Here is a 13,767-nt window from a genome sequence, read left to right as displayed (position 1 = left end):
ACAAAAATGTCAAAATTATATTTCTACAAAAAATTTTAGCAAATTTTTATTTCTATAGAAAATTTTAGCAAAATTTTATTTCTATAGAAAATTTTTGCAAAATTTTATTTCTATAGAAAATTTTGTCAAAATTTTGTTTCTATAGAAAATGTTGTCAAAATTATATTTCTACAAAAAATTTTAGCAAATTTTTTATTTCTATAGAAAATTTTAGCAAAATTTTATTTCTATACAAAATTTTGTCAAAATTTTATTTCTATAGAAAATTTTGTTTCTATAGAAAATGTTGTCAAAATTATATTTCTACAAAAAATTTTAGCAAATTTTTATTTCTATAGAAAATTTTAGCAAAATTTTATTTCTATAGAAAATTTTTGCAAAATTTTATTTCCATATAAATTTTTGTCAAAACTGTATTTCTATAGAAAATTTTTGCCAAATTTTATTTCTATAGAAAATTTTTTCCATATTTTATTTCTATAGAAAATTTTTTCAAAATTTTATTTCTATAGAAAATTTTTGCAAAATTTTATTTCTATAGAACATTGTCTGAAAATTATGTCAAAAGTTTATTTCTATAGAAAATTTTGTTAAAATTTTATTTCTATAGAAAATTTTGTCACAATTTTATTTCTATAGAAAATTTTGTCAAAATTTTATTGCTATTGAAAATTTTGTCAAAATTTTATTGCTATTGAAAATGTTGTCAAAATTTTATTTCCATAGCTACATTTTGTAAAATTTTATTTCTATAGCAACATTTTGTCAAAACTTTATTTCTATAGAAAATTTTGACAAAATTTTATTTCTATAGAAATTTTTTGCAGAATTTTATTTCTATAGAAAATTTTCGCAAAATTTTATTTCAATTGAAAATTTTCGCAAAATTCTATTTCTATAGAAAATTTTTTCAAAATTTTATTTCAATAGAAAATTTTGTCAAAATTTTATTTCTATATATAGTTTTGTCAATTTTTTTTCTTTGAAAATTTTATCAAAATGTTATTCTATAGAAAATTTTTTGCAAAATTTTATTTCTGTAGAAAATTTTTGACAACATTTTATTTCTGTAGAAAATTTTTAACAATATCTTATTTCTATAGCAAAATTTTTACAAAATTTTATTTCTTTGTTTCTAAGTTCACTTTCCAGAACAAGCGATTTCCATTTGCGTCTCCCTGAAACTTACAAAAAATTGTGTGGCCAGTCGTACTACACATTAAGTTGTACGCGAACATTGCTACCAATGTTGCTCGAAAAATAACAGATTTTTTTTAATTCTGTTTGTTTACTATATTTTTCACTTGAAATGATTGGGAAAAACTTCTGTTGTGATTTGCAGAGGACCAAAAACCAACAAATTTCAAGGTAATTCAAATGTATAACAGCATTTGAATTACCTATGCGATTACCAGTAAGAATTATAAAGTAATCGATAACGATCATAGTTATCGATGATCTTTGTTGCCATCACTAAATCATATTTTTGTGTTTATAGTTTGTGGAGGGGAACATTCTTGGAACATTGTTTTTTTCATTTATTCTTTTTTTGTTTATAATTTTTGTTAAGTAACACGAAATGGATAAACTGCGCAGAGTATTGAGTGGAAATGATAGCACTCCCGAAGAGGAAGGCAGTATAATGACCCAGGTAATTATGAATCAAATCCAATCAGAATTATTTTAGGCATGATATCACAATAGGGGGTGTTGTAATTTCTCGCTCATGCATAGTCACCCACTGACAACTTGATTCACGCGAACTCAGTAGAGGAGGAATGTTACTCACGTAAATTTACAGAGGGAAAAAGCCACGCCAGAATCATTTTTAAAGAAACACACTGCTCCAACAAGTGGAAAATATTATTTCCATACGGTTAGCGGATTCCTGATTGAAGTTCTATAATTAATTCTGGCGACATCCGTTGTCGCCAGAGGCCTCCCCTTGAGGCTTCCGGCCGGCTAATGTTACGTTTACTTCATACTAGGCAGGCCATTGTCGGGAACTGGTTTGTATTCATCGACACTGGTTCAAATGCCAAAAGACAGCTTTCGGTTTGATGATTGACTGTTTGGTTAAACTTTTCCTGTAAATCTAGATCCGCTTTTTTTGTGGGGTTTGGTGTTGTTTTGATTAATGATTGGCAAAGCCTTTTAGACATTAAAACGCCAGGCTGTAGACACCGATCGATGTAGACTCCAGACTACACCAGAAAGAGAAAAGAAAAACTTTCGTTAAGCCAAAAAGAAAGCCCCGATTATGAGCTATGAAACCCGATTTGAGTAAAACTCCAAAACTAGGTGTGTTTGTGTGTGTATGTGGTATAACTATTGCATATTAACAGTAAAAACGAAAATTAACGACGTCCTTCGTCATAAGTAGGGCTGCAAACAGACGACTGATGATTTTTGCTTCTTTGGGGTTGACTCTAGATTTCGAAAACCACGGTTTGTTTCTAACATCATCGATTAATTTGCTGGCTCTTACACTCATGCTAAGGAAAATCTTGAGAAGTCCAACTATTCCATAGAGGCGTTCGGATCTTGTTCCGGCCTTCTTTGGGCGTCAGTTTCGGCTCAAAGGGGGCCCAAACTCTGCTGCAAGCTTAGCTGTTTATGTCCTGGAATCCAGACAACAGGGCACTTATTGATTGAATTCATGAAGTTTTTGATGAAATATTTACTAAATCTGCTTACTCTCACTTTTTTACATTTGCTGGTTTTCTCTCCGGAATGAATGGGAGCCACCTTGGTGCAATGGTCAGCATACCCACCTTAAATACATACAAAAGATCATGGGTTCCCAAACACCAAAGAGTTTTTTTTACCGATGGATTATATCCACTCAGTAGTTTTGGTGAGATTTCTGAATGTTTCATAACTTCTTTAAAAATAATGTCCCTTGTTTTTCATTGAGCTAAACAAAAAAAAAAAAATATAGAAAGAAGTAAAATTTTGATAAAATTTTCTATAGAAATAAAATTTTGATTAAATTTTCTATAGAAATACAATTTTGAAAAAAAAAAAAAAAAAATTTCTATAGAATATAAAATTTTTAACGAAGTTTTTATAGAAGTAAAACATTATTAACAGAAATAAAATTTTGACAAAATTTTCTATAGAAATAAAATTTTCTATAGAAATAAAATTTTTAGACAACTTATAGAAATAAAATTTTGATAAAAAAAATTTACGATTTTTATCTCATAATCTCGGCTGTAGGTCTATAAATTAAACTCGAAATTGTTGGTTTCTAGTTTTTTATTTTCCGATATTTCGGTTGACTTCGTCAGACCGTTTTCAAGGCTACAAATTACAAAATTAAACAAAAGTTAATTACAAAATTCACAAATTAAAGTCAAACTATTGTCATTTACATTTTATCCGATGTCTTGTTACTTCGCTGTCTGGTTTTCTACTGGTGATCACTTTCTCCTGTGTTTTTGTATCGTATGTCGATATATTCTCGCGCAGTTCTCAATATCTTTTTTATAGTTTATTCTCTCGTTAGTGGGAGTGTTAATTATGTGTAACATTTCCAGAGTAAATCTTCGTCTGTAGTTGTTTTCCTTGCATAGGATTTCTACGTTATTAAAGTTAGGTTTGTGACCAGTCAATGTACAGTGGGCCGCAAGTGCTGTTTTTTGTTCCATTGGTTTGTCTGTTGTTTTTATATCCGATTTATGTGAAGACAATCTTGTTTTTAATTTTGTCATTGTCGTACCAATATATGCCTTTTGGCATAAGTTGGATTTGTCACCGTTGCATTTTATCTTATATACTACGTTGTGTTGGTCTTCATTCTTAATTTTTGTTTTTGTTTTACTAAATAATCCGTTGACAGTGTTTGTGGTTTTTAACGCGAGTTGATATTTTTCTTTATTGTATATGTCAGACTTGGACAGTCTCTCGGAGAAGTTTGGTATATATGTCACTGGTTTGTATATTTTTGAATCCTTTTTCTTGGTCAATTCTCGGTTGTTGTGTAGGTTGGCTTTTACTTTCGATAAGAGTTGATATATCGTTCGTTGTGGGAAATTGTTGTCTTGGAGAATTCGTTTAATTTTATTTTCATTTTCAGAATGAAATTCTGGATCACTAACATTAAATATCCTTCGTATGAAATTTGTCGCTGTATTGATTATTATACGTTTACTGTGCTTAGAGTAAAAATTGAGCAGTCTCCCAGAAGCCGTTGGTTTTTGGTACCAATTTAGTCTCAGTTGGTTTCCTTGTCTATGTATTATTACGTCAAGATATGGTAGTTTATTGTCCTGTTCTAATTCCTTTGTAAATTGAATTTGTCTATTAAATGAGTTTAAGGCCTTTAGTGTTTCGTCGACTTCTGATGCCTTTATGATTGCGAAGATGTCATCTACGTATTTTGTTAATATCGGTGGTTTAGTAATATTTTTAAATACTTCGTCTAAAAGTTCCTCCATAATAATGTCTGCTACAATTGGTGAAGCAGGGGAACCCATTGGCATACCTTTTAATTGCTCATAAATCTTGTCCTCAAATTTAAAATATCTGGTGTCCTTGATACAAAATGTAATTAAATCTATGAATAAATCCTTCGTCATGTTCGTATACTGCTCAATTATGGTCCATTTTCTTTCAATCGTCTGAATTGCTAGCTTTACCGGAATGCTTGGAAATAATGACACCACGTCAAAGGATATTAAAACTTCATCATCTTCAATCGTCATATTTTCCAATCTTGTCTTAAAATCCGCAGAGTCCTTAACATTATATTTAGAGTCAAGTGTTATATTTCTTAATATACCTACTATGTATTTACATAAATTGTACGATGGCGAGTCTATCGAAGAACAAATAGGTCTTAATGGTGTACTCTCCTTATGTATTTTTGGAAGTCCGTAAATCCTTGGAGCTACTGGGGTCCTGATTGTCAACTTGTTTTTCTCTTGTTCGGTAATAATATTGAGATTGTAAAGTTTTTCCACTAATTTGTTGTTCTTCGTTTGGAGTCTAGAGGTGGGATCAATTTTTATTCGTTTGTACGTACACATATCGTGTAATATTTCTTTCATCTTTAGATCATAGTCAATTTTATTCATTGCAACCGTTTTTCCCCCTTTGTCAGCACTAAGAATTAGAATGTCATCATTTTCCTTTAAATATTGTCGTGTCTGTACCACTGTGCTTGATATGTATTTATCTCTTAAGCTCATTTGCGATCTTCGTAAATGATCGTTTATCAATGTTGTCAATTTTGTTCTCGCCATCTCTTGTTCCTCTCTGCTCTCAATTGTCTGTACACAATCTTCTCCTTCGGCGATAACTTGTAATAGTGGAAAACTTTTATTGTTATGCGGGAGAGCATGTTTTGGACCCAGTGAGAGAATCCATTGCACTTCTCTCGGTATGTCTTTCTCTGTCTTATTCACAAACCAGTCGTTATGAGTTCTAATGTTAAGCTGTTTTTTGTGTTGTTGTTTAAGTACATCTAGCTTTTTAATGTGTGTTGTTTTGTTCTTGTGTGTCACGCTGTTGTACAGAGTGTTTTCACTCTCCAAGTACAGCGATAAATCTTGTTGTGATAAAAGCTGTGTCAGTTGAGTTTGCGCGGTTTGAATGTTTTGTCGATTTTCGTGTATTTGTTTGTGTTTATACTCTATTAGTAGTTTTAAGATTTTCATGTGAAAGTTATAGGTATACCTGTGTAATGTTCTCTCGATATTTGGCGGGATATTTTTGTTTTTGTGTGTTTTGAAAATGGTATATGTGTGTTTGGTTGCATTGTTAATGAAGTTTGGTATGATACCAGCTTTTTTGCATTTTATAAGAAATGTTATGGAACTTTTGAGATTTGCTGACTGCTTATGACTTTTGGAGTAATTTTTAGCGACTTTATATGTGTGAGCATTGTAATTATTCTTGATATTTGTGTAAATTGTCATGATTGGATGTTTTGATTCGGCGTGCCTTCCGGTTGTTTTATGTTTTTTGTTGATATTGTTGACCTTTTTACTGCTCAATTTTTACTCTAAGCACAGTAAACGTATAATAATCAATACAGCGACAAATTTCATACGAAGGATATTTAATGTTAGTGATCCAGAATTTCATTCTGAAAATGAAAATAAAATTAAACGAATTCTCCAAGACAACAATTTCCCACAACGAACGATATATCAACTCTTATCGAAAGTAAAAGCCAACCTACACAACAACCGAGAATTGACCAAGAAAAAGGATTCAAAAATATACAAACCAGTGACATATATACCAAACTTCTCCGAGAGACTGTCCAAGTCTGACATATACAATAAAGAAAAATATCAACTCGCGTTAAAAACCACAAACACTGTCAACGGATTATTTAGTAAAACAAAAACAAAAATTAAGAATGAAGACCAACACAACGTAGTATAGAAGATAAAATGCAACGGTGACAAATCCAACTTATGCCAAAAGGCATATATTGGTACGACAATGACAAAATTAAAAACAAGATTGTCTTCACATAAATCGGATATAAAAACAACAGACAAACCAATGGAACAAAAAACAGCACTTGCGGCCCACTGTACATTGACTGGTCACAAACCTAACTTTAATAACGTAGAAATCCTATGCAAGGAAAACAACTACAGACGAAGATTTACTCTGGAAATGTTACACATAATTAACACTCCCACTAACGAGAGAATAAACTATAAAAAAGATATTGAGAACTGCGCGAGAATATATCGACATACGATACAAAAACACAGGAGAAAGTGATCACCAGTAGAAAACCAGACAGCGAAGTAACAAGACATCGGATAAAATGTAAATGACAATAGTTTGACTTTAATTTGTGAATTTTGTAATTAACTTTTGTTTAATTTTGTAATTTGTAGCCTTGAAAACGGTCTGACGAAGTCAACCGAAATATCGGAAAATAAAAAACTAGAAACCAACAATTTCGAGTTTAATTTATAGACCTACAGCCGAGATTATGAGATAAAAATCATAAAAATTAAAATAAAAGGTCAACAATATCAACAAAAAACATAAAACAACCGGAAGGCACGCCGAATCAAAACATCCAATCATGACAATTTACACAAATATCAAGAATAATTACAATGCTCACACATATAAAGTCGCTAAAAATTACTCCAAAAGTCATAAGCAGTCAGCAAATCTCAAAAGTTCCATAACATTTCTTATAAAATGCAAAAAAGCTGGTATCATACCAAACTTCATTAACAATGCAACCAAACACACATATACCATTTTCAAAACACACAAAAACAAAAATATCCCGCCAAATATCGAGAGAACATTACACAGGTATACCTATAACTTTCACATGAAAATCTTAAAACTACTAATAGAGTATAAACACAAACAAATACACGAAAATCGACAAAACATTCAAACCGCGCAAACTCAACTGACACAGCTTTTATCACAACAAGATTTATCGCTGTACTTGGAGAGTGAAAACACTCTGTACAACAGCGTGACACACAAGAACAAAACAACACACATTAAAAAGCTAGATGTACTTAAACAACAACACAAAAAACAGCTTAACATTAGAACTCATAACGACTGGTTTGTGAATAAGACAGAGAAAGACATACCGAGAGAAGTGCAATGGATTCTCTCACTGGGTCCAAAACATGCTCTCCCGCATAACAATAAAAGTTTTCCACTATTACAAGTTATCGCCGAAGGAGAAGATTGTGTACAGACAATTGAGAGCAGAGAGGAACAAGAGATGGCGAGAACAAAATTGACAACATTGATAAACGATCATTTACGAAGATCGCAAATGAGCTTAAGAGATAAATACATATCAAGCACAGTGGTACAGACACGACAATATTTAAAGGAAAATGATGACATTCTAATTCTTAGTGCTGACAAAGGGGGAAAAACGGTTGCAATGAATAAAATTGACTATGATCTAAAGATGAAAGAAATATTACACGATATGTGTACGTACAAACGAATAAAAATTGATCCCACCTCTAGACTCCAAACGAAGAACAACAAATTAGTGGAAAAACTTTACAATCTCAATATTATTACCGAACAAGAGAAAAACAAGTTGACAATCAGGACCCCAGTAGCTCCAAGGATTTACGGACTTCCAAAAATACATAAGGAGAGTACACCATTAAGACCTATTTGTTCTTCGATAGACTCGCCATCGTACAATTTATGTAAATACATAGTAGGTATATTAAGAAATATAACACTTGACTCTAAATATAATGTTAAGGACTCTGCGGATTTTAAGACAAGATTGGAAAATATGACGATTGAAGATGATGAAGTTTTAATATCCTTTGACGTGGTGTCATTATTTCCAAGCATTCCGGTAAAGCTAGCAATTCAGACGATTGAAAGAAAATGGACCATAATTGAGCAGTATACGAACATGACGAAGGATTTATTCATAGATTTAATTACATTTTGTATCAAGGACACCAGATATTTTAAATTTGAGGACAAGATTTATGAGCAATTAAAAGGTATGCCAATGGGTTCCCCTGCTTCACCAATTGTAGCAGACATTATTATGGAGGAACTTTTAGACGAAGTATTTAAAAATATTACTAAACCACCGATATTAACAAAATACGTAGATGACATCTTCGCAATCATAAAGGCATCAGAAGTCGACGAAACACTAAAGGCCTTAAACTCATTTAATAGACAAATTCAATTTACAAAGGAATTAGAACAGGACAATAAACTACCATATCTTGACGTAATAATACATAGACAAGGAAACCAACTGAGACTAAATTGGTACCAAAAACCAACGGCTTCTGGGAGACTGCTCAATTTTTACTCTAAGCACAGTAAACGTATAATAATCAATACAGCGACAAATTTCATACGAAGGATATTTAATGTTAGTGATCCAGAATTTCATTCTGAAAATGAAAATAAAATTAAACGAATTCTCCAAGACAACAATTTCCCACAACGAACGATATATCAACTCTTATCGAAAGTAAAAGCCAACCTACACAACAACCGAGAATTGACCAAGAAAAAGGATTCAAAAATATACAAACCAGTGACATATATACCAAACTTCTCCGAGAGACTGTCCAAGTCTGACATATACAATAAAGAAAAATATCAACTCGCGTTAAAAACCACAAACACTGTCAACGGATTATTTAGTAAAACAAAAACAAAAATTAAGAATGAAGACCAACACAACGTAGTATATAAGATAAAATGCAACGGTGACAAATCCAACTTATGCCAAAAGGCATATATTGGTACGACAATGACAAAATTAAAAACAAGATTGTCTTCACATAAATCGGATATAAAAACAACAGACAAACCAATGGAACAAAAAACAGCACTTGCGGCCCACTGTACATTGACTGGTCACAAACCTAACTTTAATAACGTAGAAATCCTATGCAAGGAAAACAACTACAGACGAAGATTTACTCTGGAAATGTTACACATAATTAACACTCCCACTAACGAGAGAATAAACTATAAAAAAGATATTGAGAACTGCGCGAGAATATATCGACATACGATACAAAAACACAGGAGAAAGTGATCACCAGTAGAAAACCAGACAGCGAAGTAACAAGACATCGGATAAAATGTAAATGACAATAGTTTGACTTTAATTTGTGAATTTTGTAATTAACTTTTGTTTAATTTTGTAATTTGTAGCCTTGAAAACGGTCTGACGAAGTCAACCGAAATATCGGAAAATAAAAAACTAGAAACCAACAATTTCGAGTTTAATTTATAGACCTACAGCCGAGATTATGAGATAAAAATCATAAAAATTAAAATAAAAGGTCAACAATATCAACAAAAAACAAAAAAATTTACAAAATATTCTACAGAAATAAAATTTATAGAAGTAAAATTTTGATAAAATTTCTATAGATATAAAAATTTGAGAAATTTTGATTTTATTCGATCTTTCTTTTATCCAATAGAAAATAATTAATCAAGCTTGAGATCGTTTTTTGTATGTATTGATTTCTTTATTTTTCAATATTTCGCAATTACATTGAATTGCTTCATCAGGAGTCGATTTTGAAACCTTCACCACAGACACAAATGACGATGAAATCTGACTTCAGGATTTGTTGATACCGGTTGAACTTGTAAAGACTATTGGTGGGAAACATTGTTGTTTCTTGAAGTCAGATTTCATCGTCATTTGTGTCTGTGGTGAAAGTTTCAAAATCGACTCCTGATGAAGCAATTCAGTGTAATTGCGAAATATTGAAAAATAAAGAAACCAATACATAAAGGGTGGTTAAAATTTAAAGGGCCGATGTTTATTTTGAATAAAACACAAACTATATAGGAAATTATTGTAATTTTATTTTATTATGATATATTGGTATTACTCAATTATGTATGGAACAAAATATCGGCCAAATGGGCGCCGCGACCTCGGTGGCGCACCTTCATCCGATGGTCCAAATTTTCGATGACGCTGAGGCATAACGGAGGTTCTATGCCGTTAATGTGCCGAATTATCTCATCCTTTAGCTCTTGAATTGTTGCTGGCTTATCGACGTACACCTTTTCTTTCAAATAACCCCAAAGAAAAAAGTCCAACGGTGTCAAATCACATGATCTTGGCGGCAAAATTGACATCGCCATTACGTGAGATAACACGGCCATTGAATTTGTTGCGCAAAAGATCCATTGTTTCGCTAGCTGTGTGGCAAGTGGCAACGTCCTGCTGAAACCACATATCGTCCACATCCATATCTTCCAATTCGGGCCATTAAAAGTTCGTTATCATCTCACGATAGCGAACACCATTCACAGTAACTGCCTGACCGGCCTCATTTTGGAACAAATACGGCCCGATGATGCCGCCAGCCCATAAACCGCACCAAACAGTCACTCTTTGGGTGCATTGGTTTTTCGACAATCACTCTTGGATTCTCATTCGCCCAAATGCGGCAATTCTGTTTATTGACGAATCCACTGAGGTGAAAATGTGCCTCATCACTGAAGATGATTTTCTTCGAAAATTGATCATCCACTGTTGCCATTTCTTGGAACCATTTAACACGTTGTTGGATTGTGTATCTCTCCATGGTTCAAATTGAGTAAGTCTGGAATAGAGAAATGTCAAAAAAAAATCGGAAAAAAAATTGGCGTTTAGGTGTGGTTCACATTCAACATCGGCCCTTACAATTTAACCACCCTTTACAAAAAACGATCTCAAGCTTGATTAATTATTTTCTATTGTATAAAAATTTTACCAAGTTTTCTACAGAAATAAATTTTTGCAAAAAAATCTATAGAAATAAAATCGCTTATTGATAAAATTTCCATTATGGTAATACAATGGACTCATTTGTCTAAGTGAGCCTAAAATAACGGAAATAAAATTTTGCAAAATGTTATATAAACATAAAATTTTGAGAAAATTTTCTATAAATATAAAAGTTTGCAATAATATTCTATAAAAATTAAATTTTGCAAAAATTATAGAAATAAAATTTTTAGAAATTTTCTATAGAAATAAAATGTTGACAAAATTTTCTATAGAAATAAAATTTTGCAAAAATTTTTTATAGAAATAAAATTTTTAGAAAACTTCTTATAGAAATAAAATTTTCAAAATGCATTTATCATATACAATTTTTATAAAATTTTCTATAGAAATAAAAATTTTACAAAATATTCTACAGAAATGAAATTTTGACAAAATTTTCTATAAAAATAAAATTTTTAGAAAACTTTATATAGAAATAAAATTTTGATAAAAGAAGAAAAAAAAACTTATTACCATTTGTGATAATACAGTGGACTGATTTGTCTAACTGAACCTCCTGGAATTGATAAGCACGTAGCCTATCCTTTACCAGTAATTATATAGAGATCAAGAAAAAAATAATGCCACTGATAGAGGGAACTATATAAAAACATCTGACGTCATAAAGCATGTTCAGAATATCTCTTATGTGTCCACAATAAATCAAGATTTTAAATTTTATATAAATTGAGGCATCGGTCTATAAGCGAGCAATATTAAAAAACGAACGATATAACATCTAGTGCACTGCTCCATTTTTCTAACGCTCAAATGCCCCATTTTTTCTGCCAGTTGATAAAATAGTCCAGGTTTACGACATAAAAGCAAGAAAACGAAATAAGTAAACTCAATACGGTAAAGTCTCTTGTATTGTTTTGACTAAGTTTTGTTCTTATTTTACCCATTTTTTTTGTCTTTAGATGTGTTTTACTAAAACCTTTCCGTTTTATCGGAGAAAAAGGAATCCAATACTGGGGTAACACCTTCTCACAGAAACAAAATCAAATAAAATGTATATATGTTCAAGAATAAAATAGACGGTCGTCACTAGATCACCTCAAATTTTTAACGGAAGCTAGAACATCTTTGTATTTAGGATGGACGGTTAGACCTTAGAATTTCCTATTTATCAAATTGACTATATACCCTCATCCTAAGGTAAAGGGTATATAGAGATGCATGAAAACTATTTTATTTTTTTAAGTTTTCAAAACTCTTTATTCTCATGTGATTTAAAATTTAGATTAATGACATGTCTACGCTGAGCTGGTCTACGCGTATTAAAGGCTTCTGCATATGTTTCGTTTTGGGTCTGCTATTATCATTCCTGGGATCTTTAATGCTTTTCCTGCATGTGGGGGTAGTTGCATTTGCAGTTTTCTATACCCTCGGCAACATAATATCGATGACTAGGTAAGCATTAAAAACGAACATCTGTAAATAAAACATCATGAAATATAAAATATATGAAATTTGTAACCTTGCTTAGCACCTGTTTCCTTATGGGTCCTGTTAACCAATTGAAGAAAATGTTTTCCGATACTCGTCTAATTGCCACTTGTATTGTTATATTTGCCATTATTATGACCCTAATTGCTGCATTAGTGGTATGATTTTTTTGTTTTTGTTTTTTTCTTTTATGATTTTACATTTTGTTTTTATTATTTTGTTTTCAGTTAAAAAAACCTGGCCTCACATTGATCTTCATTATCATACAATCATTAGCCATGACATGGTATTCTCTATCTTACATCCCATATGCTAGAGATGCTGTAAGGAAAACCGTCTCTGCCATGTTGGATGTTTAGTTTTTATGTTTTATTAATATATTTTTTTTTTTGCGTTTTTTTTTTCTTAAATTTATTAGTTTTATATTTATTTGCTTTACATTATAATAGACCTTGTTTATATATTCATCACACATTTGTGTGGAAATGATATTTCTTAACTCTAATATTATATAGTATTATTTTGTAAAAAAACTGCATATTATTGAGGTCAATTATTAGGCTATTTAATACATACTCCACTTACTAATTATTCTTTTCTTTTTGTTGTATAAAAATTAAGTGAACGTGTTTTGTATACTTTTCTAAGTATTATAATACAATGTAATTTAATTATATGTACTTTGCAAAATGATATACATATATTAAAACTATTAATTTTTTTTAACAAAGTTAATATGTTGCCTTATTTTTTATGTTTTTATACACAAAACCGCTATAACTGTAAGGTAAAAGAAATATGCACGAAAATTGGATTCTAATGTCAGATGAATATCATTGAGCTAAACATAGAATCGGGTAGCACTCATTGATAAGACAGAAGTTCACCACCTGTATTATCACCATGGAAAACATTTGCATTCGAATGCTACGCAACGGTAATATATTTGAATATTGGTCATATTCAAAATTTTGTCAAAATTTTATTTTTATAGAAAAATTTGTCAAAATTGT

At 31.1% G+C, this 13,767-nt stretch overlaps 1 protein-coding gene across 1 annotated transcript; it reads left to right on the top strand.

Moving 5' to 3' along the window:
- The first annotated feature begins 1,479 nt into the window (after positions 1 to 1,479).
- On the top strand, positions 1,480 to 13,489 carry LOC142232658 (vesicle transport protein SFT2A). The gene is made up of 4 exons (XM_075303301.1): positions 1,480 to 1,651; positions 12,549 to 12,718; positions 12,795 to 12,912; positions 12,982 to 13,489. The coding sequence occupies exons 1-4, from the start codon at positions 1,580 to 1,582 to the stop codon at positions 13,111 to 13,113; spliced, it is 492 nt and encodes a 163-aa protein (XP_075159416.1). The 5' UTR covers positions 1,480 to 1,579; the 3' UTR covers positions 13,114 to 13,489.
- Positions 13,490 to 13,767: the final 278 nt, after the last annotated feature.

Source organism: Haematobia irritans, chromosome 4 (genome assembly GCF_050003625.1).
Source record: "Haematobia irritans isolate KBUSLIRL chromosome 4, ASM5000362v1, whole genome shotgun sequence".
Taxonomy (NCBI): Eukaryota; Metazoa; Arthropoda; class Insecta; order Diptera; family Muscidae; genus Haematobia; species Haematobia irritans.
The sequence above is the reverse complement of the archived record's forward strand: the minus strand, read 5'-3'. Positions and strand labels throughout refer to the sequence as shown.

Excerpts from the sequence above, each read along its gene's own strand:
- LOC142232658 (XM_075303301.1), top strand. The coding sequence starts at position 1,580 with ATGGATAAACTGCGCAGAGTATTGAGTGGAAATGATAGCACTCCCGAA. Across the intron at positions 1,652-12,548 it reads AAGGCAGTATAATGACCCAG|ATTAATGACATGTCTACGCT; the intron begins GTAATTATGAAT and ends TTTAAAATTTAG. Across the intron at positions 12,913-12,981 it reads CCCTAATTGCTGCATTAGTG|TTAAAAAAACCTGGCCTCAC; the intron begins GTATGATTTTTT and ends TTTTGTTTTCAG.